At 44.7% G+C, this 25,239-nt stretch overlaps 4 protein-coding genes across 6 annotated transcripts in view; 1 reads left to right on the top strand and 3 right to left on the bottom strand.

The window, feature by feature from the left end:
• Positions 1 to 50: 50 nt before the first annotated feature.
• On the bottom strand, positions 51 to 3,286 carry odad4 (outer dynein arm docking complex subunit 4). The gene is made up of 11 exons (XM_067233408.1): positions 3,096 to 3,286; positions 2,823 to 2,954; positions 2,403 to 2,556; positions 2,228 to 2,289; positions 1,973 to 2,129; positions 1,516 to 1,740; positions 1,236 to 1,443; positions 1,066 to 1,152; positions 761 to 957; positions 491 to 591; positions 51 to 394 (listed from the first exon to the last, which is right to left on the bottom strand). Exons 1-11 carry the CDS (start codon positions 3,210 to 3,212, stop codon positions 359 to 361), a joined length of 1,476 nt encoding a protein of 491 aa, XP_067089509.1. The 5' UTR covers positions 3,213 to 3,286; the 3' UTR covers positions 51 to 358.
• A 352-nt stretch (positions 3,287 to 3,638) lies between these two features.
• On the bottom strand, positions 3,639 to 10,454 carry dnajc7 (DnaJ (Hsp40) homolog, subfamily C, member 7). 3 transcript variants are annotated; one of them, XM_067233405.1, is made up of 14 exons: positions 10,368 to 10,454; positions 9,359 to 9,447; positions 9,094 to 9,218; positions 8,772 to 8,885; positions 8,549 to 8,623; positions 8,343 to 8,461; positions 8,094 to 8,247; positions 7,435 to 7,599; positions 6,901 to 6,992; positions 6,554 to 6,627; positions 6,136 to 6,282; positions 5,693 to 5,845; positions 5,114 to 5,185; positions 3,639 to 4,994 (listed from the first exon to the last, which is right to left on the bottom strand). In XM_067233405.1, the coding sequence occupies exons 1-14, from the start codon at positions 10,439 to 10,441 to the stop codon at positions 4,957 to 4,959; spliced, it is 1,491 nt and encodes a 496-aa protein (XP_067089506.1). In that variant the 5' UTR covers positions 10,442 to 10,454; the 3' UTR covers positions 3,639 to 4,956. The 3 variants fall into 3 exon arrangements, with proteins under 3 accessions (XP_067089506.1, XP_067089507.1, XP_067089508.1); XM_067233406.1 differs by having other exon boundaries at positions 5,123 to 5,185; XM_067233407.1 differs by having other exon boundaries at positions 9,359 to 9,442; positions 10,368 to 10,438.
• Positions 10,455 to 10,529: 75 nt separating this feature from the next.
• Positions 10,530 to 11,971, top strand: nkiras2 (NFKB inhibitor interacting Ras-like 2). The gene is made up of 4 exons (XM_067233138.1): positions 10,530 to 10,663; positions 10,915 to 11,015; positions 11,124 to 11,365; positions 11,479 to 11,971. The coding sequence occupies exons 2-4, from the start codon at positions 10,922 to 10,924 to the stop codon at positions 11,719 to 11,721; spliced, it is 579 nt and encodes a 192-aa protein (XP_067089239.1). The 5' UTR covers positions 10,530 to 10,663; positions 10,915 to 10,921; the 3' UTR covers positions 11,722 to 11,971.
• A 7,298-nt stretch (positions 11,972 to 19,269) lies between these two features.
• The window catches only part of znf385c (zinc finger protein 385C), a 58,961-nt gene continuing 52,991 nt past the window's right edge, over positions 19,270 to 25,239 (bottom strand). The window contains exons 6-10 of the mRNA XM_067233230.1: positions 22,971 to 23,351; positions 22,672 to 22,859; positions 20,869 to 20,967; positions 20,004 to 20,093; positions 19,270 to 19,497 (exon numbers count right to left, since the gene is read on the bottom strand). Coding sequence (XP_067089331.1) covers positions 19,270 to 19,497; positions 20,004 to 20,093; positions 20,869 to 20,967; positions 22,672 to 22,859; positions 22,971 to 23,351 — 986 coding nt within the window. The remainder of the gene's footprint in view (positions 19,498 to 20,003; positions 20,094 to 20,868; positions 20,968 to 22,671; positions 22,860 to 22,970; positions 23,352 to 25,239) is intronic.

The following is a 25,239-nucleotide window of genomic DNA, read 5'->3' as shown; positions in this document are numbered from 1 at the left end:
TTCTACACAGGTGTTTACCAAATACTACTACAGTAAGAGAGGGCAATACTGGGCTTGCAAAAGCTTTATTAAATGCGTCACTGCATACATATCAAAACAAATAAATGACAGTTTATCATAAAATATCGGCAGAGGATCAAATACAATCCAATTAAATATGTAAATGTATCTCTGTCAACCCCTGCCAATCACCAGATTTTTTTCTCCTGCAATCTGACAATTAATATACACTCAGTGTGCTCAGTGTGTGTTGAATGTGACATTTTTTATTTGTATGCCTGTGATCTCCAGGTTTTGTTCATTACAGGACATTGTTTCCCAACAAGCACTCAAAAACCCAATCACGTTGTGTTGTCTGTCACTGTGCAGATTGTTGCTTTGCATCACGGAGGGCCTGGAAAGACATGAAATATCTTGTTAATGCGCTTGTAGGCATGGGTAGAGTACAGACTAGACCAGACTTGACTGAGATATGACAGGTTGATTAAACCTTATGAATAGCATCTCTGGCAGGGTCATCCTGGAGAAGCTTGGCTGTGTCCAACGCTCGCTCAAAGTGAACAACACTAGATTTGAAGTTCCCAAGTTTCACTGACAGGAGGCACAAAGCAATAACAACAATTTAGCTAAATTCTATTCACTGGCAGAGGAAAAGGGAACTGTAAGGAATGAGGAACTGACACTAATGTGATAACATGTTTCCTACAATACAAAGTATCAAAACAAAAGTCCAGTCCATGGCTCAACGCGCAACACTTACACTCTGACTGTGCGACCAACACACACGCATTCAGTTGCCACTTTTCATCTGTTATTTCATCGGCTGCTAGGAGAGAGCGAACGCCATAGTCACGTGCTTCTGCATAGCGTTTCAGCTCCAGGTGGCAGCGGCCGATCTCATGAAACAGCCAGGTCTTCTCCAAACCAGCGTGAGCCAGAGGTATCTTCTCCTCCCAGCTAAAACGGGTTTCAAGTTCAGAGAAAAAAAAGTGATTTCTCCGAACTGTACTGCAAAACAAACGACTCCCTTATACTGTATGTCATTGAGATTCAAAGTCTACTTACGCAACAAGAGCGTGATGAAACTTCCCAATCCGGGCATACACCCTGCCAATGTTGTCAAGAGCCCGAGACTTTGCATCTGAGAGCTTGCTGTTGCGCCGAAACGCCAAGAGGAGAAATACTGATGATCCAAATAGTTTGAGGTGATATTCTTGATGAAAGGGGATGCTTACCATTGTTTGGCCAACTCCAGGTCCTTCTGATGGCTGTGCAGAGCCTTGTCCATATGCCCCAGGTCAAGCAAGGCATTCCCAATGCAACTGTGTAGGTTGCCAAGCACTTCCTTCTTATTGGGCACCGTTTCTTCAGACCAGAACTGTACTGTTTTTAGAACTTCTCGAGCTTTCTTGAGGCTACCCTCTGCATTGCCTGCACTCAAGGCTAAGAGGAAAAACATACAATAATGTAGCCAAACTTCTAAGCCATCATTTGCAGCTTTCATGTCTCTCTTACCTGTATCAATCTCCTCCAGGCTCTTGAGCACGAAACGGCTGGGGTCAGAGGGGGGATTCTGACGGCTCTTGTTCCATTTCTGCTGCGTGAGTTTACGATCCCTCTCCCGCGCATAGATGGGCTTCTGCTGTCGCCAGAACTCAGTGCGAGTGTCCAGATAAGTGATGCAGTTCAGGATGACGTCCTGCAGCCTCTCGCCACCCCGCATCTTACCTTTCACCAAGTCTGGAGACCATTTATAAAACCATCTTTAAAGTGTGACATTGCCAAATACCCTTCTTCCTTGATTAGTATTGGTAATGAGTATGAAACGAAATTCCTTAAAGTTTCAGCAGAAGGTCAGAAGTACCATTTATGCAAGAGAGGTTAGATCAAACAGAGGCAGAACACTGTCCACTAATGAGTGGGGGTTTTGATTAGTATAACAAAGAAAAAACACATTGGCCCAACAGCTTACCCTCATCTTTCAGTAACTTCTCAAGGTACTCCTTGTCACTATATAGCTCCCCAAGCAGCTGCTTGGTAGTCTTCTCACCCTTTGGTGTTTTCTGGCTCTGCTGCCTCAGTTCCCTCCTCAGCGGGTGAGCTAGTGTCTTTTGCCGCCCCTTCTTTCCCTGTCAATCGGATGTAGAGTGATCTAAGATGACGTGCACGTGTACGAGGGGAAGGTGATGTGTGATGGACGATGTTCATTTTGAAACTTGGAACTAACCTCATCACTCTTGTGGAAGAAGGATAAGTCCCCTTTGTTTTCCAGTTTGACAGAGGAGGGGCCTGGAATGGCACAGAGACAGGGGTTTTAAATAAGAACAAAAGATAGCAACCTGTGAGTTATTCAAATACAGCCAGGCGCTGAAACCTGAAGATGGCAGACTTCTACAACTTACTGCCTACAGAGTTGTCAATAGCTTCTTGAGCCTTCTGGATGCCCAGTCTAAACTCCTGTAACTCTGGCCTGAGTTTGTGACCCCTGTGGAAAAACACCAGTGCAAATTCGAAGTCTCCCATTGTGTACAAGGCCTCTGCTTTCTGATACAAACCCTGGAACGATAGTACAAAACCCACGTTCAATTAACATATTTTCCAGTTAGAAAAATTATGATCCTACTTTTCATCTTCGGCAAAATAGCACCGCCTTTGGTAATTGTATGCGATAGGCTAGGAATACTGGAGCAGAAATGTGCAATCGGTCTAAAAACACATGAAAATTAATGTGATTCTGAGAACATTACAGAAATATGATTGATAGTGTCTCTACGTTTAATGTGTCAGTCTGTTTGGATTATCAACACCGGAAAATGTTGCACCTTGAAAAATTCCTTGTCCTGTTTGAGTGACGCTTCTGCATCCCGAAGAGCATTTTCGGAGTCCCCCATCTTTACATAGCATTTCGATCTGGCAACCAGACAGTTTTTGTCGTCCGGCTGGAGAATCAATGCCTGTAACATGTGTTTTCAACTGATTAACATAATTCAATACACTACATGATAACACATTATAGCTTTCTAGCAAGATAGTTTGTGTGTGTATATAGGGTAGAGCTAGCAGGTGCCTGGTCGTGATAATATACAGTACTGTACCGTAGAATAGCTCTCTACGGCTTTGACATATTCCCCTTTCTGATACAATTGGTCTCCCTCTGCCATGTATGTAGAAAATGTGCTCTTGGGGCCTTGGTCTCCTTCCGTGTCAGACATTATGAACAAATCTTTCTTAGCGTTAGGCAAATAGGGCCTTCTCTATGTTAGACAGCGACAGCAAGGACATCAGTGGCAAGAAACAGCAGTGTGTCCCATCGGGGTATCCTAGCAACCAGTCAAACAAGTCCTCTAGTTGCGAAAACCTCTGAGCTTGTAGACTTTTACCGAAGGTCATTGAGCACTTATCTGCCCAGAGTTACAAAAGCTGGACAGTGGTTTTTGATTGTAAAATATCACCGATCAACGTGTCATTTTCAGTCCCTGTATGCATTATAAGAAAGACTAGTCTCAACACTGCCCTCTTAAGCCTATTCGAGTAAACTATAGGATTGGAATGAGTCAGAGCAAAATAAAAAATACAACTGAAAATGCTGCTATTCCGTTGTCCCAGACGACACATGAAATAAAGACAAATATGATACATTTCATGGGAGGAATCCAGAGGCTAACTTTATTTACATGACTGTGTGGTAGTCAATGTTGTTCCAACTTATGATGAGAGATGAGAATGCTTTTATTTTCGAAGTGCACCAAATGGACAAAACATCCTACTCAGCATGTTAACTTGATTATCTTCTTCATGTCATCGTGTATGTAATCCAGATGACCGCAATACGTTTATCAATTCTTTATTTTGATGACTAATTTCCGCTATATATTTGAAATGATTTGTTTGCTTGATGTAGTTGACAGATGTCAGTTTTTCACAGATGCAGTTTAAGTGCAACAACATTTTCCTGAGTTTGTGCAATTAAGCTAGTCCTTGGTGGCATTTTCATAATATAAGCATTCTCATCTAGAGCTTAGATACTCTATGAAACACAACATTTACATATTACATATATATAAAATAAGAAAAGAAAAACAATTTGGAAAACAGTTATCAACTATAAACACAAATTAACACTTTACATTCCAGTAAAATGTACAATGCAGCAACCGGTGAATGGCAACATCGAACATAAAACTTGAGGTGAGAAAGCCAACCACACAGAAGGTGAAAGTACTAGCTTAACAAGCCAACAAAGCCATCTCTTCACTGTACATGAACAGTTCATGAACAAATATGATCTCCAGCAGTTGTGGAAAATCAATTCTGAACCTTAACAGTTCCTATAACATGGGGACAAGTACAAAGCTGTCAGTAAGAATATCCACAGCTGCTGAATTTTCGAGTATACTGGTTCAGAGGAGAGGTGTTCGGCTATAGCAATATTACAAGTTGCTAAGTAACCCATGTAATTTCCTCCTTTGGAAACGACTGGGCAAGAAACTAACTTGCATGCTTTGAAAACTTCCAGGAGAGCGGTTTAAGAGGCGGTTCATGGCATGCTTACTGTCCCAAAGCTTCTCAGAGGTTTCTCCATGGGTCAACTGCTCAGACTTGGTAGCTACACCATCACTCTTAGGAAACATTGCATGATTCAAGCTCTTACTTGGTTCGGCCACCATTCTCTTTAAAACCTTCAATGTAACCAGCTATTAAAGACTTCCAGACAGTTTTTTTTCTTTTCTTTTAAGGAAACCAACTCAAAACCAGTAATAGGTGTACTTTCAACTTGCTGTACAAGCACAATTCGTTTGTTGCATGGTGTCATTGGATAGCATTCATTTAGTCAATGGCATAGACAGTCTGACTGAGAAAGTCAGACACGTTAAAATGAGGGTAGGTACGAGTTATAGAGGGTTGAATTTGTTTATGTCCATGATGTTGGAACGGCAGGGGTATTGGATTCCCAACTTAACCAAACTGGAAGAAGAAATTTCCTGGTCCAGATGCTATAATACAAAACACACAAGATCATTATTAGTAGTTTGTTTTAATATTGTTGACCTAAATAACTCAAATTATTTTGATAGGATAAAAAGAAAGAAGTGCCGTTTCCTGGTATACGTACATGAGTTACCTTCGAAACTATAGCCGCCTGGCCCTCCGAAGAATGCCTTGAAAATGTTGTTGGCATCAAAATCTGGGTAAGACACAAACACATGAGTATGTTCCTGACAATCAGACACAACACTTCTAACACACTGAAGGCAGTGACAACCATAGATATATATATAAAGACTAGATGTCTTACGGCGGAGTCTAGAACGTCTGCACGTGGCGGTCAATTTTCAACCGATTTAGAAACGGTTTGGTTTGTTATCAACGTCATCAGATGTCTTTATGCCACTGCATGCTTATGAATTTTTATTTATTATATAGAATAGAAGTATGCAGTGGCATAACAACATCCCTGACGTTGATAACAAACCAAACCGTTTCAAAATCGGTTGAAAATTGAGCAAGTTATGGTCATTTAAAAAGTACATGTAGCATCAACACAATGTTATGGGTGAGCGAGTTAACTGTAGCAAGATGGCCGCCAAGTGCGGACGTTCGTCTCTGTTGTCCGGAAACGCGGACGAGACATCTACCCTTTATATATATCTATGGTGACAACCCCTTCCTTCCTACATCCCCAGGTGCTAACCTCCCATGTTCATGCCATCATCCTCCAGGTCCTGACCGCTGTCGTAACGAGATTTCTTCTTGGGGTCGGACAGCACGGTGAACGCCTCTCCGACCTCCTTGAACTTCTTCTCCTCCTCCTTCTGCACCTCCGCACTAGCTGAACTGTGACGGTCTGGCGGAGCAACAGTGAGTCAGGTGGCTGAGCGGTTAGGGAGTCGGGCTAGTAATCTGAAGGTTACCGGTTCGATTCCCGGCCGTGCAAAATGACGTTGTGTCCTTGGGCGAGGCACTTCGTCCTACTTGCCTCTGGGGAGAATGTCCCTGTACTTACTGTAAGTCGCTCTGGATAAGAGCGTCTGCTAAATGACTAAATGTAAATGTAACAGAACGGACCCTTAAGCGCGGCGGCATCCTGCAGCTCTGGTACATGTCGATCGGTATGACCAGTCCCCTAATTCCTACCTGGATGGTGCATGAGGGCTCGTTTACGATACGCCTTCTTGATTTCGTCCTCGGTAGCTTTCTTGTCCACGCCCAGCACCTTGTAATAATCTTTCCGCTTGCTCTTCTTCAACTCCAGCTGTGCATTCTTCAGAAGGTGCTTGTGCTCTAAGACAATGAGACACAGTTAGACCAAGATGAAAAACCATGAGATAAAACAGGGATAGAGAGAGAAACTCAAGATATCAGTTTCAGAGGTGAACTCCCAACAAGGAGACAATAGGTGGCGCTGTATTGTAACCGGCTCCTTCACAACAGTGTAAAACGACTCTCAAATGCATGTGAATTTAGTTTGGTGAAATAATGAAAGGACATTGCTAAGAAAATAGGGCATCGTGTTCTAGAAAGGAAACGCTGAGTCATTGATAGAGACAGATACCTTTTGTCTTCTCTGTTTGGTAGACCTTCTCATAATCCCGCACTGCGTCCTCATGCTGCTCGATGTCCATGTAACTGCAGAACACACACACACACAAACAGGAACAATCACCAATATTACCATATCGGAAAATCTCAACTTCCACGTAAAAAAAGACTTTAGAGTTTAAAAAGTTCTGGATATTAAGCAATGGAATCACGTGAAAGGGACTTGCTTTGGATAAAAGTGCCTGCTAAATGACCTAAACGGGACTGTAACATACGATTGATGGTCTCTTAATTTCACTCGCACTCATACTGAACCGTCCATGCATGTAGTGGCCACGCTCACGCCAGACATTGACGTACCATTGCGCTCTCCGTAAATAGGCCTTGATGTAGGTCTCGTCCAGCTTGATTGCCTTTGTGCAGTCTTCGATGGCCTGCTCTAGTTTTTTCAGCTTTCAAAGGAAAAAGAAAAGGAGAGTGAGACTGAGATGCTGGCCCACTTCTGGTGGTTAGATAGAGGGCAGCAAAACAAAGAGCAGAGTCAAAGATATAACAACACAAAAAAAAAACACACAGTAAGTGGGTGCTCACCAAAAATCTGAATGTGTATAAATATACAGTATATAAATGTATGAGTGTGCATATAAACTTACTGGCTCACAAGGCAAACCTTTTGATAGAACAGTAGCTTGTATTGTCTTAAGTTCATCTGTGAATCGCTTTCAGAGTGTGTGACTTCCTCAAGGATTTACAACTGATAAAGATAGGGGCCCTTTACATGTATTAAGTATGCATCAGTTCTGCGCAGATGAAAAACTCATCAGTACATTTAGGGAAACGGTGTCTATAAAAGTGGATACAGAGACAAGAGAGATGATCTTCCTTGTGCTTCACCTTGGATCCAACGGTGCCCCTATTGCAGAACAGCTTGGCGTTGGTTTTGATGTTGTTGGGGTCTATTGTCAGGGCCTCAGAATACAGCTCATAGGCTGTCTCATAATTCCCCTCCTTGAAAGCCTTGTTGCCCTCCTCTTTCTTGGCTTTAAGTGCTTTGGCATTCTGGAGTAGAAAAGAAAATACATTAGAGACCACTCTGAGAAGCACTCTACATTAGAATCAAGCCGCTGAGAATGGAGATTTTTTGTTGTGTGTGATGGTTCAATGACGTTTTGTGGTGTTTTTCAACACAGGAGGACTGAGGGCACATATCCATATAGAGTTTTTCTCTGGCAGAAACTCGCTGGAGGAGTGCTGAGGACCACTTCAACCCAGTGCAAGCAAGTAGCTTAAACAACATATTCTCGGATAAAGCTATGAGCTCATCATTAATGGACATTTTCATTTCTCTGACTGTTGAGTGGCTAGCAAGCTGAAAAAGAGCGACCGAAACGATACCAGCGCCTTTCTGAAAAGTTCAGAGATTTCAACTAGAAGCGCTTGGAGCGGCAGCCCTTTTTTCTCAAGGCAGCCGCATGCACCATCTCCTCATTAGGAACAAGTGAAAAAAAATACTGGCATTCAGAAAAAAACGCTGTATGGACACTCAGCCTTACTCTGCAGGCGAGGCGGGCCTTCTCGTGGTCAGGGGCCATACGCAAGGCCTGGACAAAGAACTGGACAGCCTTGTCAATGCAGTCCTCATAGTACAGACAGAGGCCTCGCACGTACAGAGCATCCCCATTGGTCGAGTCCATCCTCAGGATATCACTGTGGCCAACAAAAACAAGACACGTTTCTCTGAAGGAGAGTCGTGCATTGACTTATTTCTAAAATCGCAATCCGGATGTCATTAAAGCGGTTACCTGGCTACGGACTGAGCTTCCGGGTAGCGTCCCAGCAAGGCCAAACACTCTGCTTTGAGTACTTTGAATCGATGGCAGGCTGAGGTGGACTCCAAGGCACGGTCCATACAGAAGACAACCTATAGCAACCAGAGCCAGAGAGACACAGTCATGTCTAGAACCCCGGAACACATGTCATAAAGAAACTGAGAACTACGACTGCTTACCATTCTAAAGTCGCGCTTTTCGAACCCGATTTCCGCCATCTTCTCATACTCTAGGATCGAGTCTGCATTCTTCAACTGGATTTGAGACAACACTTCTCCATAAGACATGCTTGATATAATAAATCCCTGTCATTTAGGTATTTGCTACTTAATAGAGTGAGCAAGATTGCGAAGGGACAGTTTGCTGTGGTTCATTAGGTAATGCCCAGACAGTCTGACGCACCTCCTGCTGTGCCTGGCTGTTGTCAGGTTCAAGTTCTAGAACCCTCTGGAAACAGCGGCTGGCAGCCATGGCGTTGCCAAGAGACAGATGGCACTTTCCTTCTCGTAGATGACCCTGTGGGACAATTGACTCATAGTTCTCATTTGGGCCTGTGACACAGAGACATGAAACATCCAAGAAGTCCAACACTCCCAAAAGCAATTATTTACATGCTACCATTTGTCTTCACTTCTAATCTACCGTGAAAACTCTTAGTAGTACTAGCATTACAGTAAGAACCAATTGCTTACAAATGAGGGGTAGTCTCCTCTGTAAAGTCTACCTTCATAAAAGTGTCATCTAGCCGCACTGCCTGCTGGGAGTCTTCCAGCGCCTCTCTATATCGGCTTAGCATCATCAGTGTAGCTGCACGGTTTCCGTAGTAACTGGCATTCTTGGGACACATGTCTATCAAGAGTATACAACATCTTTCAAATGAATTTCAGTTTGTCAAAGTTCATTTTGTTTGTTACTTGCCACAGTGCACATAGCTGTTCATTTGGAGACAATAATACACAGTGAATGGTTGAAAACTTCACAAACTTTACCTATTGCCTTGGTGTAGTAGTTAAATGCTTCAGAATAATCCTTTTTAATGTAGTAGGCATTTCCTTGTTCTTTGAAGCCCTCCGCTTCTCTGACAGATACACAAGAAAACAAAAGTATTATGACATAGATTAAAATATATATATATATAAACTGGACAATGTTGACAATAATTATGTCCGAGAGGGCTTAAGACAGAATTGAACAAGAGGACATAGTTTAAATGAATTGTGTTGAATACTGTCTCCGAATATATTAGGACTGTCATCAAACATGGGTTAGGTCTCGACCTAACCTATGTGTTGATAGTATGCTTGTCACATTAAACATTCAAAACACACACCTGCTCTCACGAAGTGACCCAAGTAGTAGCAAGGCTGAGGTGGGTGTAAATCTGCGTCAAAACTGAGCTTCTAAGGCATGGGTGAGTTAACTTTGGGTTGAGGTTGGGACAGGTCTGCTACACAAAACCAGACTATGTATAGAAACAGCCACCACAGCAGCACAGAATGCTAGATCCAATCCAAAGACAGTCTCGAGACGAAATAGACGTGCGTAGTCCATGAAACACATGACACCCTGTAGGGCACACTGACACTGCTGGCTTTTTTAGGAAGCTCCGCCATGCTTCACACTCACTGATGTAGTTCAGATCATAATTATAGATTGAACACATACAGCGTTAGACAGCTGACAATGACTGTATCAACAATATATTTAAGTTGACGAAATGTCACTACATATTCGGCCTTCCTATAGCTTAGTCAGAGTCCAATAATTGTCAGAAAACGGAATGAGGCCAAAAGAAAAGTTAATTCTAACGATTAACCAGCTTGCTGCTACAGTGGTAGCTAGCTAGCTGGAAAGCAGGGCTAGTGCTATTAACGCGCTGTGGCTAGTCTGACAGTATCAAATCGCCGGAAAAAACTCATACTAGGTATTGGCACTGTTTTATTACATTCAAGGCGTGTGTTGTCAATTGTATTTAGCTGTGCCCTTATGGTTACGCACCTCTCCAATTCTTCGTCACTAAGTAATTCCATCTCTTGGTCCATGTTCACATCATCATAGTCCACATTCGCCATTTTGCCGAGACAGGGGGCGGGGCTGGAAACAGCGAATTCTCGAATTTTGACAGTTGCTCCGCCTTTCTTCTTGGTTACGTCGTTACGTAGACAGTAAACAGGAAGTCCCCAGTTTCCCAGACGTTTATCTACTTCTTTTTTTTCCCTTAACGACAGTCGATTGAGCTTTAAACGGGCAGTAAAATTGCTTGCACCGACAAACTCATCAGGAAATTGTTCGAGGTGAGGCTTTATTGTAAACATCTAGCCATGTTCACTAGTAAATACAGTTAACTAGCCATCTACCAGAAACTACTAGTAATGGCAGCTACAATGCCTAGCTAGCCCACTGTAGCACTGCTGCAGCTAGCTAGACTAGCTTCTTCTTTCGTAAAGTAGTATGTTTCTATCGTATGTCCCCATTTTCATGTGCATTGTGCTTTACGTTATCTGGAAATGGCTTGTTTTATAATGGCATTCTTAACGAATTACAGATTGACCATGGGCAAAAGTTGTAAAGTGGTAGTGTGCGGTCTTGCTGCTGTTGGCAAAACTGCTGTATTGGAACAACTGCTCTATGCCAACCACATTGCTGGTAAGTTAACGGTTATTTTTGCTTTGTTGTTATGTTACACTATCTAAAAACAAAGGGTGCCATCATTATCAATTTACATAGTAATTTGTATCTGCAACGCACTTTTAGGTTCTGAATCCATGGAGACGTTGGAGGACATCTACATAGGGTCTATTGAAACTGACCGCGGCACACGAGAGCAGGTGCGCTTCTATGACACCCGGGGACTGCGGGATGGACTCGAGTTCCCTCGCCACTACTACTCATTTGCAGACGGTTTTGTGCTTGTCTACAGTATTGAAAGTAAGGAGTCATTTAAACGAATGGAGGCCCTCAAGAAGGACATTGACCGCCACAGGGACAAGAAAGAGGTCAGAATCTTAATCCATTTGTGTCTAGTTTATCGCGTGAATATGTTTACAAAATGTCTAAATGAGATCCCACCTATACAGTTTGAGGCTAATGAAGGGCTGTTTGTTCACAGGTGACTATTGTGGTTCTCGGGAACAAGCTGGATATGCAGGACCAGAGGAGGGTGGAATCAGACATGGCCCAGAACTGGGCCAAGACAGAGAAGGTCCGACTATGGGAGGTGTCAGTAGAGGATAGACGCAGCCTCATCGAGCCTTTTGTCTACCTGGCAAGTAAAATGACCCAGCCTCAAAGCAAGTCCACCTTCCCTTTGAGTCGCAACAAGAACAAGGGGAGTGGGTCTGTTGACAGCTGAGGGGACTGTAGGATGAGGGTTTAGGAGGTCAAAGAGGAACAAGAGAGGAAGCAGTGGTGGGAGGAAAAGAGGAGGAGATTGCGATTAACAGTGAAGGAGAGAAAGGAGGGGTGATTGGTAGATGAGGAACACAGAGAGTTGATGATCATATGTACAATCACACATGGTGCACACTGCACAGATTACAAAGACTGCAAGAATGTACACAGACTGAATCAGAACTGAACACTTGATCACTGATCTGTGATGGAACTTAACACTGATGGCTAACCATAAACTCATATTGATTGTTAAAGAAGTTGAGTGTACAGTACAGGGAGGAAGGAGGACAAGGGATTCATGTACTGTCAATTAACCAGGAGATCTGTTACACTACTGACATGCCCTCCCCTCAGAGAAACTGTGGAAGCATGTTCTGTCATTTGTGTCCTTTTTAAATACTTTATTTTTCCAAATGTAAAAAATACATTCCTCAGTTTTTGTACCCCACTCTTGAATATACCAGAAAATATATACCAAGATTTGTTATAGTTGATCAGCTTAAATAACTTGCACTAGTTTTCACTAGTTTTAGCTTTGTTAACACTCACAGATGACTGATTTGTTTGTGCATCTTTATACCACATTTCAACTAAAAACTGTTGTCCGAGTCAGTCTATACAGTATTTATCTTTTAAGTGTGTGGAGATCTGACCTTTGTTTGCTCGTTTTGTAAACAAATAAAATAAATTCTGCACCTTACTTTGAGTTTTGATGATTTATTAATGAATGGACAACTAAATTGTCATTATGGCATTTTATATTATTACTACATTCTCAAGTCGCTTCTTTTTTTTTTTTCATAAACAGTTCTGGATTATCTGGAGTTACATTGAATTACTGTGACCAGCAGAGGTCTCTCCTCTCCCTAAGGATATAAAGAATCCCTCCACCTTCATACAAGGGAGTGAGTAGCACATAGGGAAGGAAGGGTGATTTTCAAAGCCTACTGTAACAACATGGAGTAAGAATTAAGTTCAGGAGGATAAAACACCACACCATAGCTCACATCTGCCCCCTCGTCTACACACCCTTTATTATCACGTAGATACCTGAACCTCATCAGCTAATCCAATGTATAACTTATGTATGACACATAGTTCTCTGAGCAGGTTTTGGGCTCATCGTTTGTGTTCTGGTGGCAGGGAGTCAGGTGACAGGGAGTCAGGTGGCTGAGCGGTTAGAGAATCAGGCTAGTAATCAGAAGGTCGCAGGTTCAATTCTCGGCCGTGCCAACTGACGTTGTGTCCTTGGGCAAGGCACTTCACCCTACTTGCCTCGGGGGAATGTCCCTGTACTTACTGTAAGTCGCTCTGGATAAGAGCGTCTGCTAAATGACTAAATGTAATGTAAATGTAATGTATTCATCTCAGGTAGCAAAATTCAAGTGCAAAGAAACAGATGTAGGCTTCGGGCCCTGTGGCAAATGAAGCAGGGCCAAAGAGCAAGAAAGTCAGAGAAGTTTAAACAGCATAAATTAATCTGCCAGTAGCTCAACGTGGAGTAGCTGACTGGAAAGGTTAATGTAAGCTAATGAGAAAAAGGTAATGAAACGTGTCTGAAATAAATACTTCACCGACCTTCCTTTTACTTTAGAATAATCATGTTGTTTTTGTGACAGTATACTTAATAGAAAAAGGTATGCCTTGGATCGTTGTGAAACAGACCAACACATTAACACCAATGTCAAATCTCTACATGTCAAGTTCAAACTGGTGTATGGGACTTCAACTCGTAATATATTACTTGCTTATGTGTTGCACATGTCTGCACAATAAAGTGTTTCACCTGCTATATTGACCTTCGGAAGAAATGTGACACTAACAGTACCATTTGATGTAGACGCCCTGCACACTGCAAACCAGAGAGCAGTGACCTATCCCTGCCATGATTTATGATCCAGCTTACCAGAAAGACCGCAGCGGCCACAAAATGAGTCATTTCCCCAAGGATGTTGCTGAGAGAAAAAAAAGCAATGTCCTGTTATCTCTAGTCTGACAGTCTTCTAGTGCCATTTCAAAAACACAAAACCCATACCCACGATTCCAGCAAAGGCTCCACCCCTCCCTTGGGACATAAAGCTAATGGGATTGCAACCCCCCTACCCACCTCGGCGTGAAGACTATTTATTTTAATCCTGTCAGTTCCTACAGTGACCCTCTAATCGCAGTGTTTCTCCCCAACACTAGGTCATCTAGAGGTTTATGATATGAGGATTTATATGGAGTGAAGATGATGCAGCCCTCACTGGCCTGAAATGAATATCCATCTCTACGGTTGGACAGTTTTTTCAATCTGACCTAAAGTGATTAAAGGTTAGACTTCCATCATTAACTTAAACAACACAATAAATCACTGCGTGACATTGAAGTGATTGTTCTTTTTTCTCCACCTTAACCACCACCTAGAAAATAACAATACAGTTGAAGACAGGAGGCAACGTTATGTAAGTATATTGGATATTGTTAACCTGTGTAATTGTGAATGAGGAAAAAAACCTTTTCCCAAAAAACGGAACTATACTGTCATTATGAAGTGAGTCACTTTAAATAGTGTGACATTTGTAATCCAATAAAGCAATAAATAATGACACCGGAAGTGGAAGATCGAATTGATTTATTTCACTCTCCAGTCTTTTTGTCTCTCTCACATTTTATGTTGAACTTTGCATTATCTATACATACTGAAATAAAAACATTTAAGCAAATAACATCTTATCAAAATATCTTTCCTTGACCGTGGTACATCATAAAGTCATGGTAGGAAAATGTACAATGAACACGTGACAAAGGCAATACAATAAATATTGGCCATGTCCCCTTATAAGTTATTGTTATTTTCTTCTACATCATCATCACCATACATGTTCTGTAATGTCCAGTTTGCTTTGAATTGAACACAACCGGTCACAGATATTGATATGTACTGTACAGCTGGACACACATAGTGAACCCATGTCCTTGTAGAAGGAGAACAGAGAGGAAGGAGTGAGGGGGCGGAGCCACACAGCACGCGTCACTCCACACGTCTGTGTCACACAGAGTCATCAGACACATCGATACCACTGTCATTGAAAGGAGAAGGTCGGGCAAGGTCACCGTGTTCTTCAGCCAGCCCAGACACTGGCTTTAGTCACAGTTATGGATTATCTGAAGAAAGGTTTCCCCTGTTTGACACCAGGGGAGGTTTTGTGCTTATCTGATGTTTCCACAAGGGGAGCATTGGCATGAGAAAAACACACTGTCCATCGTCATGGGGATGGGCTCACCTTCATGCGAACAAGGACGCAGAACGCAAATAAACAAGCTAATTGAGAAACGCACAGAATGATTGGATGTTACAGCACATCACAGTCCAAACAGTGGAGTGACAGATGCTCATTTGATTGGCATTATCATGGCAAGGGCAGCAGACGCGCCTCAAGAGACAACAAGAGCAGAGGGAGGGTCTACATCTGGACACGGGACAGATCAGGGGAGAGATACAAGCTATAAGGTACGACACTGACATGGGATGTTCCGGAATCCAGTTGGATTCCATGGCATTGTTCGGAGCCTAATCTCTCTCTCTCTCTCTCTCTCTCTCTCTCTCTCTCTCTCTCTCTCTCTCTCTCTCTCTCCATCTCTCTCTCTCTCCATCTCTCTCTCTCTCTCTCTCTCGTCTGGATCCACACCAGTCCAAGTGGGATGGTTCAGTATAGCCATCTGTGGGGACAATGCTGCAGATAAAGAGATTATAGAAGGCTCTAAAGTATAACAGCATCTTAAGTGTTCCTTGGCACAGATATCATCATGTGTCAAGCACTCAGCTAGGACAGAGGCAACTGTAGAAGATCTCGGCAGTGTGGAGATTTTGACTGCCAAAATTAATAGAAAAGATGCACTGGTGTAATTTCTGTCACCTACGCAGATTTAGGGACGAGGGAATATCAAATATACACAGGCAGTCACTTCCGACAGGCCTTCACCCAGCGAGCATGGGGGAGCATCCATGTAGCCATTCACGATAAATAACTGGGCCAGCAGAAATATGCAAATACTTTCTTGACACACTCGGATTCCTTCACAGAATCTCTAATCATATGCAGTTCTATGTTTTTTTTTATCATAGTAGTACCATAAAATATCCTTCTTACAGTGTATTCCCCTTCTTAAGACTCCCTTTTGGCCACACACACCTTTATTGCTAAAATAACATCAAAGTATAGCATAGAACTATGCTGCCACAGCTCTGTTTTCATCTACTGTGACACTTTGCTTTGAGTATGGCTCTCCGATTGGCTTCAAAACAGAGCTGTACTAGTCATCTAGCCCCCACGTTACCCCTTAACTGCACACAGTGATCGAGTAAAAAGGTGCGATACGCACAAACCCACGACTCAAATATATACTGTCCTAAGGATGACCAGCCACATCCTGTGTCCTGCTGCAGGGCTGCATGGCTGTTATTTTACCCTCCGGAGTGAGCAGACCTGCAGCTACAGCCTGTGTAGGACTTCCTGAATGTATGGTCCTAAAGCAGAAATGTCCAGTACAGAAATGTTCATGTACTGCTGAATGTGGAGCCCTGAGAAGGCCAGGGACTTAACAAAGGTCAAAAATCCCATGTGAGGAGGCCTGTGTATTCCATATCTGTTGTTTCATTGGCTGTTTAATCAACCTTTAGTTCAACTCCAGAGACAAAATAAATCACCCAATAACTTTGTTTGAACATTTGTCTCTTGTAAATAAACATAATAAAAAGAAAACAAGTAAAAAAACTAAAACAATTGAACAAGCAAAGTATTTTACTTTTACTTTTACAGCATATTCCTACTGTACATGCAGTACAGTACACAGACAGAAACTATTCTCCCCTAGTATAGCATTTCATCATAATACAGATAGAACAATAGTATTATCCACTTTAATAAAATCTCTATGATTACTCTATAGATTCTACATATACAATTTGACTTAAAATGTCTTTATTTCAGAGAATTTCCCATTGAATGATTAAGAAACAAATAGAGGAGATCATAGGCTGGTTCACTGAGAGGTGAGACTGGGGCGAATCACGACGCTATGGCAAGGAGGACTTGGTGGCTTCGTATTCCCAACTAACTAAAAGCTTCTGAGATGTAGAGCAGCACGACTGGATGGCTATTACAAGGTCTTCAAGACAGATGGCACTACTGCATTACACACTATACATCGCACTGAGGGAACAACAGAAATGCATAGGATTGTTCTTCATTTCAACGTCGCCAAAGCAGAGAGCAGAGGAAATGGATACGTGTGGTGTTTGTAAAGTGTTTGAGATATTTGGTGAGACAGTGAGGAGGTATGGAAAGGGGTAGGAGGAGGGAGGGGCATGGTGATATGTGTGGATGCAGCACTTATCCATCCATAACGTTGTTTTGTCACTTGAATCTATATGAATGTTCTCCCCGGGTCCTCTTCAGAAGGTGAAACACAGCAGCGTCAACAGATCAAACTGAAGCATCCTCTCCACCATACAAGAGCAGCTATTTATGGATCAGTTCAGCACAGCTGCACACCATGAGATTGTGATTGACCATCAAGGGCAGAACCATCAGAACAAATCGTCATTGTACATGACTCTTAAGTGACTTTCCGCTGTGTGGGAGTTTAATGGAGCCAAGATTCAGATAGACTAAAGCCAACTCTCATTATCGTCTCACACTGAGAAAATATAAAAGTAAACTTATTGGATGTATTGCTTAAAATCGACACAATATGAAACTCATGACCTGCCTGAGTCATGGTACAGATTTTTAATTACAACTTGATTGTTCTGTTGATATCAAAATGCTTTGTCAAATATGTGAGATTATCAAAGCACCCAGAACAGATTAAAAGAAGAGAAAAAAATAACGTGTATATTTTTTCCATTGCTTTTCTAAGTAACTACGCTTTTTTTAAGGTGCTTTTTAATGTGGTTGCCATGCCACTGTGCTTAGTCCCCATCCCTGCCTAGTGAGGAGATTGACATGGGATCATCACCCACCCACATATCCCTCCAAGAGTCTGAACCTCACTGGGGGAGTGTGAGGGGGAGGGGGGGGAGGTCTGCCAAGTCATTTCCTCCCATTTGTTTTGTGGTGGGGAGAAATTGCCATCCTTTTCTTCTCATCATTGTCTGCTGAGGCAACAGTGGCAAAGAAAATGAATGGCGAGGATGAGGGGAGGACAGTAGGGGGGAAAATATTCAGTTTAATCACCAGAGTGGATGAAGGCAGTCGCGGTAGATTATAGATCTTAATATACCGCGAGACATCTCCTTTTTTAGACTGGCAAGGCGAGAAAAAGAGACAGTAAGAGCGCAGCGGCTGTACAATAGAAATCATCCAACAGAGCAAAGGTCTTTATCAAGCCACATCTGCAGCTTGAAACAAAATCAAGTTGACAACCTGACCTTTTCAGGACCTTAATGAGTGCTTAATCCAAGGGATGCAGGGTAAAATGAGTTATGAAATGCCATGTTTGGATGTGAGTCAGAGCGAAACAGAGAGGGAGAGAAAGGGCTTAATCATCTAATCAGCACATTAATTCTGGGTTGTGAGTAACAAAAGAGCCCAAGCAGCAAGGTTGGGAGAAGGGTGTTGGTGCAATATAACCTTTGTGGTCGAAAAGCTGTTGGCTTTTGTGGCAGCAAAGCTTGTACAGTGTGTTCTTGAAATAATTTAATCACGGATCCGTGTCTGGTGTTGATGGACGTGTTCCAGTGTTTCTGCCCTTCTTTCATGGAGACAATTCACAAGGACACCAGCCTCACCGCCATCAACAGTCCTATGCTATGACATTTGCTTGTCTGCTATATTCATGTGTTAGAAATCCCACCACCACGACCCTGATTGCTTTAAGGATCTGAGGAAGAGTTTGTAAATCCCCTCGACAAGATGACAGACGTCTTCACTGATACAGAAATATGACTTGGGCTCACTTGCCCTCTGTGACATTGCTTGTAAAAAAGGGCTGTACAAAGAAAAAGGGGTTTGATACGACTTGCTTCCATGACCTTATTAATGTCAACATGTTATAAAAGATAACTTAGAAGCAAAGAAAAGTTACTTTGCCAGGCATCAAGTAAAGGGACCTTATTTTGTGGCAACCACACTAAACATACATCTACACTTCTAGATTTTTGTTCTCTAATAAATTACACAATAATATGAATCATCCAAACCATTTCAACCCATGAAATGTCTGTAAAAGACACTCCCTGTACCAGTCACTTCCTGGAGGTGTGTCCTGTTTCTTGGGCCACCACAGAGGGCGTCAAGGGGAGGCAGGACTTTGGCCTTGGGGGTGTGTTCTCCATGCCAGGAGCCACCAGTCGGTCCCATACCCCTCTGGGGCCCAAGGTTAGTGTGCTTACTTGCTCTCTCCATCCTGGCTCTTGCAGGCTGCATAGTTTGCGGTGGCCCTTATCGAGTGGGTCACAGTAATGGAGGCTGGGGGCTGGTAGAGGGACAGGGTGGAGTTCAGAGGGACAGGGGCCATGTCATTAGTAAGGAGAGAAGATGATGGGGGTGTGAGTGGCCCTCAGGGGCCCCGGGGCAGGCCGGAAGAGGGCTGGGCCCAAAAAAGGTGTCTGGATGAAGGTTGCAGTGCCTGGGTGGCGGAGGGCAAGCGGATTGGTTGCCATTGTGCACAGAGTGGGTGGGTTGAGGGGGCTTGGCAGAAATCCAGTGGTCAGGCTCTTGGCCAGTTGCTTCTGCAAGGCCAGTTTGGTCTGGGAGAGAGATAGATATAGAGAGAACGAAAGAGAAAGAGAGAAAGAGAGAGATAGAGAGAGAGAAGGCAATACATTGAGAGAGAGAAAAGTAGATACACAGAGGCTCATTTCCATTCCATTTCAAATTTGCTCAAAGAAGTGTACACATTTACTCAACGGACATATATTTCCGACAAACCTAGCTCTTCTTGCACACAGTTACCTGGGCTAAACACACTCACGCACACGCCCTCTCGACTAGCATCCCCAGGGCCCCCCCAGGGCCCCCCCAGGGGCCCCCCAGGGCCCCCCCAGGGGCTGTCTGAAGACTTCCCTCACAAGCACATGCTCGTACACAAACAGCACATCGACTAGAAAACAGACAACAGGCTCCGACCATTCAAAAACACACGATTCAGATTTCCATAGCACTATGAGCTTCTGCTTTTGCTGCTCATTCCCGTGCCCCTGACCAGGTTTGCTGATTGGCCAGCCTAGTCCAAGCCCCTCCCCCCGGCACTGACCTGAGAGGAGAGGGAGGCGAGGTTGTACTGGCTGAACACTTTCTTCATGGCAGACACGGCCCCGCCTGCGTAGCCAGTCCATCTCACGTTCTGTAAGGGTCGCGGGCAAGGAGCGAAGAGGAGGATGAGGAGGACAAGGAGGAAGATGGTCGTTGGGAGGGGGGGGGGGGGAGAGGGGGGATTGGGAAATTCACACAGGACAGGAGCACAAAAGTGATTAGCTGACAGTGCTGATTCAGAGTGCTGTTGTCGGCGCTCCTCAGCGGGGTTAATGGAGGGGCTATTTCAGCCCCGTCTGAGAGGCAGGGGGCTCATTCGGCACGACAGAGCAGCGTGTTTAACCTCTCTGACACACAGGCATGCTGGCTCACCAAGACAGGCAACCCCTTGAGGGGAAAGAAAGGAGGAGTGCGTGTTTGTGTGTGTGGAGTTAGGTGGCTGAGCGGTGAGGGAATCGGGCTAGTAATCCGAAGGTTGCCAGTTCGATTCCCGGCCGTGCCAACTGACGTTGTGTCCTTGGGCAAGGCACTTCACCCTACTTGCCTCGGGGGGAATGTCCCTGTACTTACTGTAAGTCGCTCTGGATAAGAGCGTCTGCTAAATGACTAAATGTAAAATGTAATGTGTTTGCGTGCGTTATGTGTGTGTGTCTGACTGAGTGAATGGACGTCAGTGTTGGGGGTCAATTCAATTTGTTTTCAGTCAATTCTGCAAAACTGAGAGGTATTTATTTGAGAATGTATACATTTTTATCAAGTTAAAATGTGACATTATAATACGTAAGCATAGCCATGAGTCTGTCTGCCAGCATTCAGTATTTGCAGGTGTATGTGTAGATGTGTACGTGTGTGTGTGTGTGTCTCACCGCTAAGCTGGAGCTGGGCTGGGTCTTAGTGTGGGGGCTGAACTTGGGTTTGGGGGGCTTGCCTGCCAGCCGGTCCTTATGTCTCCTGCTGTTCATGTGCTGGGGAGACCAGGAGAGACGACTAACATCAGTCTGAGGCACAGGAGAACCACACTGATCAACAACGTCAAGTCATCACTTCCTGTGTGTCTGACTTGAAGTTCCGATGACTAATGTGAGCGACCTGGCCCTACATTCAACACGTAGAGCTGTACAGAAAAGCATCACTTTTACATCATCTCTGACTTCACGTTTCTGAACGATATGTCAGTCCTCTTCCAGCTAACACATTTTATCGGGAGTCAGGTGGCTGAGTCCCTGTACTTGCTGTAAGTCGCTCTGGATAAGAGCGTCTGCTAAATGACTACATGTAAATGTTCTCGCTAGAGTACGGAGATTTAAATGGTGTCACTGGAATGCATGAAGGCTGGGTTCCCATACATGCCAGCATGTAGTCGATCTTTTCCATGACCTGTGTGAGCGAGCGTTCACATCTTCACAGTCCATTCCACAGCACAGATGATGGATTCAGTGACCATCACAATGATAGCAATTATCAACATGGAAACAGGATGTCCTTAACGTATATATGCCAACAGAATCCCATCATAAACACCTTTGACGTCAATATCTTACATTAACGTGTCGCAAATAGCCCTGAAAGATTGAAAGCCTGAACAGTCCTTATTAAAATTCATGATACCATCACACGTATATATAAAGCATCTGCTAAAAATGAATACATGTAAATATATCTGTCTAATGTGGGAAATGTAATTACTCTATGAAAGTATGCCATTTTAACATGATCCTTCAAATAGCTTTAAGCTTCAAGTCTATGTCAATCAAACCGGACTGATTCAAGCACACACATTTCCATTGCTGGCTCATTTCAAGCACTGCCAGACCCTTACCCTTCATCAGAACTCTGCATGAGAACTGAAAGAGATTATTGCTACATTACTCTCCTCATTATGGGCGTTCGGCTACGTTTTAAAGGCGGAGGGCTGGGGGAATGTGACATTAGAGATAAGTCTGTCTTTGTACAAAATGGCGCATGATTAGACCATGAGGATGTTAAAGACAGAGGGATGAGCTCGTTGAGGTAACTTTTTTTTTCTTCCTTTTTCCTCTCAGAGGCGGCAGAACGGCTAGGCATGTGATTGGAGTCATCTCAGTTTAACAGTCTCTCCCAGGGGGAAACATCTATAATCTCTAACACGAGCTACTACTCACCACCTTCTTTCCAAGCTGCTTACTTCAGATGCAGCAAAAGAAAAGATGCTATCTAAGTCCAGCTTCTATGCTCCAATGTGGCCGAAATGCTTTTTCAGAACCATTCATAATTGTATTCAGAAAGGGACCATAAACCACTATGCCCGATACTGTGAGGAGGAGGATTTAAACCCTGAACTTCTCGGATTCTGTCCCCTCGGAATAAATGTAGTGAGCCAACGAGAGATCCTCCCTCTCCCCCTCTCTCCCTGTGCCCCCAGCCTCCCTCTTCCCTCTCCCCCTGTGCCCCCAGCCTCCCTCTCCCCCTCTCCCCCTGTGCCCCCAGCCTCCCTCCTCCCTCTCCCCCAGCCTCCCTCCTCCCTCTCCCCCTGTGCCCCCAGCCTCCCTCTCCCCCTGTGCCCCCAGCCTCCTCCCTCTCCCCCTGTGCCCCCAGCCTCCCTCTCCCCCTCTCCCCCTGTGCCCCCAGCCTCCCTCCTCCCTCTCCCCCTCTCCACCCAGCCTCCCTCCTCTGCTCCCCCTCCTCCTCACCTGGCTGAGCTGGGTTTCAGAGTTGACGTAGATCTCGCAGACCTCACACTGGAAGTTCTTGCTGGGCACCCCCACGCTGCCCTTGCTGCCCAGGCGCTTGGTCTTACAGGCCGAGCGGGCGGCCACCACCTTGCCCCTGCGCCTGGGCTGCACGCTCTGCCCCTCCAGCATCAGCTTGTGCTTCGTACCTGGAGGAGGGAAGGGCCGGGGGGGGGGGGGGGGGGGGCGGAGAGGTGTCACTCTGGGTACCAACGTGCAGTCCAGTGGTGTTTCATCCAGCAGGGATGTGTGGTACGTACCGCTGTTGTGGGCCTCCAGCTGGGAGGTGGAGTTGACAGTGACCTTGCAGACGGGACAGTGAAGATGGAGCTTGTTCTTCTTGCTCTCCTTCTCTTCGTCTGTGCCGCGCTCTCCGTCTGTGCTCGAGCTGTCTGGCTGGCTGGCGGACTCCAGGGCGGGGCCCGGGGCCTCGGGGAGGCTGGTGTCGGAGGCCGTCTCAGAGATCTGGGAGGAGGGGGACACCTGGGGTGGGGACAGGGTGGCCAGCTCCAGGGTTGACACCTCGGAGACGGGCGTCAACAAGACGGAGCCTCCAGGACTGTCCTCCAGCTTCCCCCCCAGGTTCCTGGGGGGCTCCTCCAGCACTTCCGGCTTGGCCGGCTCCAGGTCAGGCTGCAGGCCTGTGGGAGAGGGGAGACGTGGAGGCAATTAGACACATCTAGTCATATATCTTTCATCCTCACCAAGCATGTGACACTGTGTTTGTATTTAACAGGGCACTTTGATAAGGCAGAATTGAGTTTTGGATTTAAAAAAAATATCATCTAAATGATTCTTTAATTATGTTTTTTTGCTTGGAACAACGAATACCTCACAATATGGATCTATCTGCCAGCTTTGTGGCATTTCAGATAAAATATTAGCGTTTGTTTTAAACCATGTGGAACAGACTACATTAATGCCGCTAGAGTAAATGCCATCCTAGCTCTACCCCCTCCCTCCCCCCCCCCACCCTCCCCCTCCCCCCCCGAATCCGTTCAAATATCAAGTGAAGGTCCCAAGGCACGGTCAATATAAACAAACCCATCAACTGCATGGCACAGCCGATAACTCACTGGAGCTCCATTACCCCCATCTTGGCTCCCCCTACACAACACACCATGCCCTCCGCCCCCATGGGAGTCACACCCTTTCAGCTTTACCCCACAGCTACGCTGGATCAATTTCATTTACTCCCCCCCCCCCCGTCTCTCTCCACACCCTCCACAATCCTACTAGGTCGATTGATTTTCTCTTTTAAGCCCCAGAGTAAGTTCATCACGGAGATAAGGGTCTTCCTTTTCGTTTCTGGCGGAGAAAAGGGGGCCTTATATGAGGTTGAGATTGGACGGTCCTGTCTCCGTAATGAGAGAGTGACCCCCCTTGAGGATTCAGGCACCCCCATCAAGGAGTTGGTACGATCCGGAGCTTATGTAAAAGACAAAGATCAGGCCACCTGAGAAGACTCTGGAGGGGAGTGATGTTAAGCCATGGAATTAGCAAAAGTCCTACAGAGGAGGACATAGAGACTTGTCCCACTGGCAGACCAGAGGTCTTAGAGCATGAAGGACTCCATTCAGCAGGTAAATGGTTTATGTTTCCATGTGCAGGACTTTCTCTTTGGGAAGTTGTACTGAAAACCGAAGCAGTGAGCGGTAAAGCCCCGTCTCTGAATTCCACTTCAAATAAACGAAACAAGTTGAAAAAAGCTAGTCAAGCAAAGGGAGTGCAGATACAGATGCAGCTATATGATATAATGCTGTTGGCAGATAGCGGCCCGGCGTTATGACACAGACCGTCTCAGATAAGCACCAGGACTTCTCTCAGACAACACCTCCACTCTCTGTGCTTGTCACTCAACCCAAATGCTCCCCGACTGGGTGAAGGGAATGGCTGCCACTATGATTGGCAGACTGTCAGCCCACAGGCCAGGGTATCTGAAACAGACAGCCCCCCCCCCCCCGAGAAGTTGAACTCTGCTGTTCCTCCCAGGCACAGCATCGATGTTCAGATCGATCGTCTTGTTGCGAGTCATTAGCTTAATTTTACCATGAAAAAGCGCTTGATCAAAGCCCTAACAGTCCAATTAAAACAGATAGGCTTAGAGTGTAAACGTAGCAGTATTTGGAACGCCTGGGGTAAACAGAATATATTGATGCAGTTACTGATTCAACATAGGCTACTATTAGGCTGTGTAATGCATTCGTATATTCCTACTGGAAAACCTTTGAACATGCACGTTCTCTTAAGAGTGAAGACATTCATGCTAATCGAGCCACACACACATCACAACTCACACACCTGCTTGACCTAAATGAATGGTCCAAGGTAAAAGTTCCCTTCCTTGAAGGAAATTCAGACAATAACTGACTGTTACAGGGAGTCATTGTCTCTTAGGAGAAACGAGTCAATCACAGCAGGAAGCGAGGTATGGTTGTCACTGATGATACAGGATCAATGTGGACCCCCCCCCCCCCCACCCCATGGGGATTGTTTTTGTTTCAAACAAAGTCTGTACGAGTCTGTTCG

This window comes from Osmerus mordax, chromosome 3, assembly GCF_038355195.1.
Source record: "Osmerus mordax isolate fOsmMor3 chromosome 3, fOsmMor3.pri, whole genome shotgun sequence".
Taxonomy (NCBI): Eukaryota; Metazoa; Chordata; class Actinopteri; order Osmeriformes; family Osmeridae; genus Osmerus; species Osmerus mordax.
Note: the sequence above shows the minus strand (reverse complement) of the source record. Positions and strands in the feature narration are given on the sequence as shown.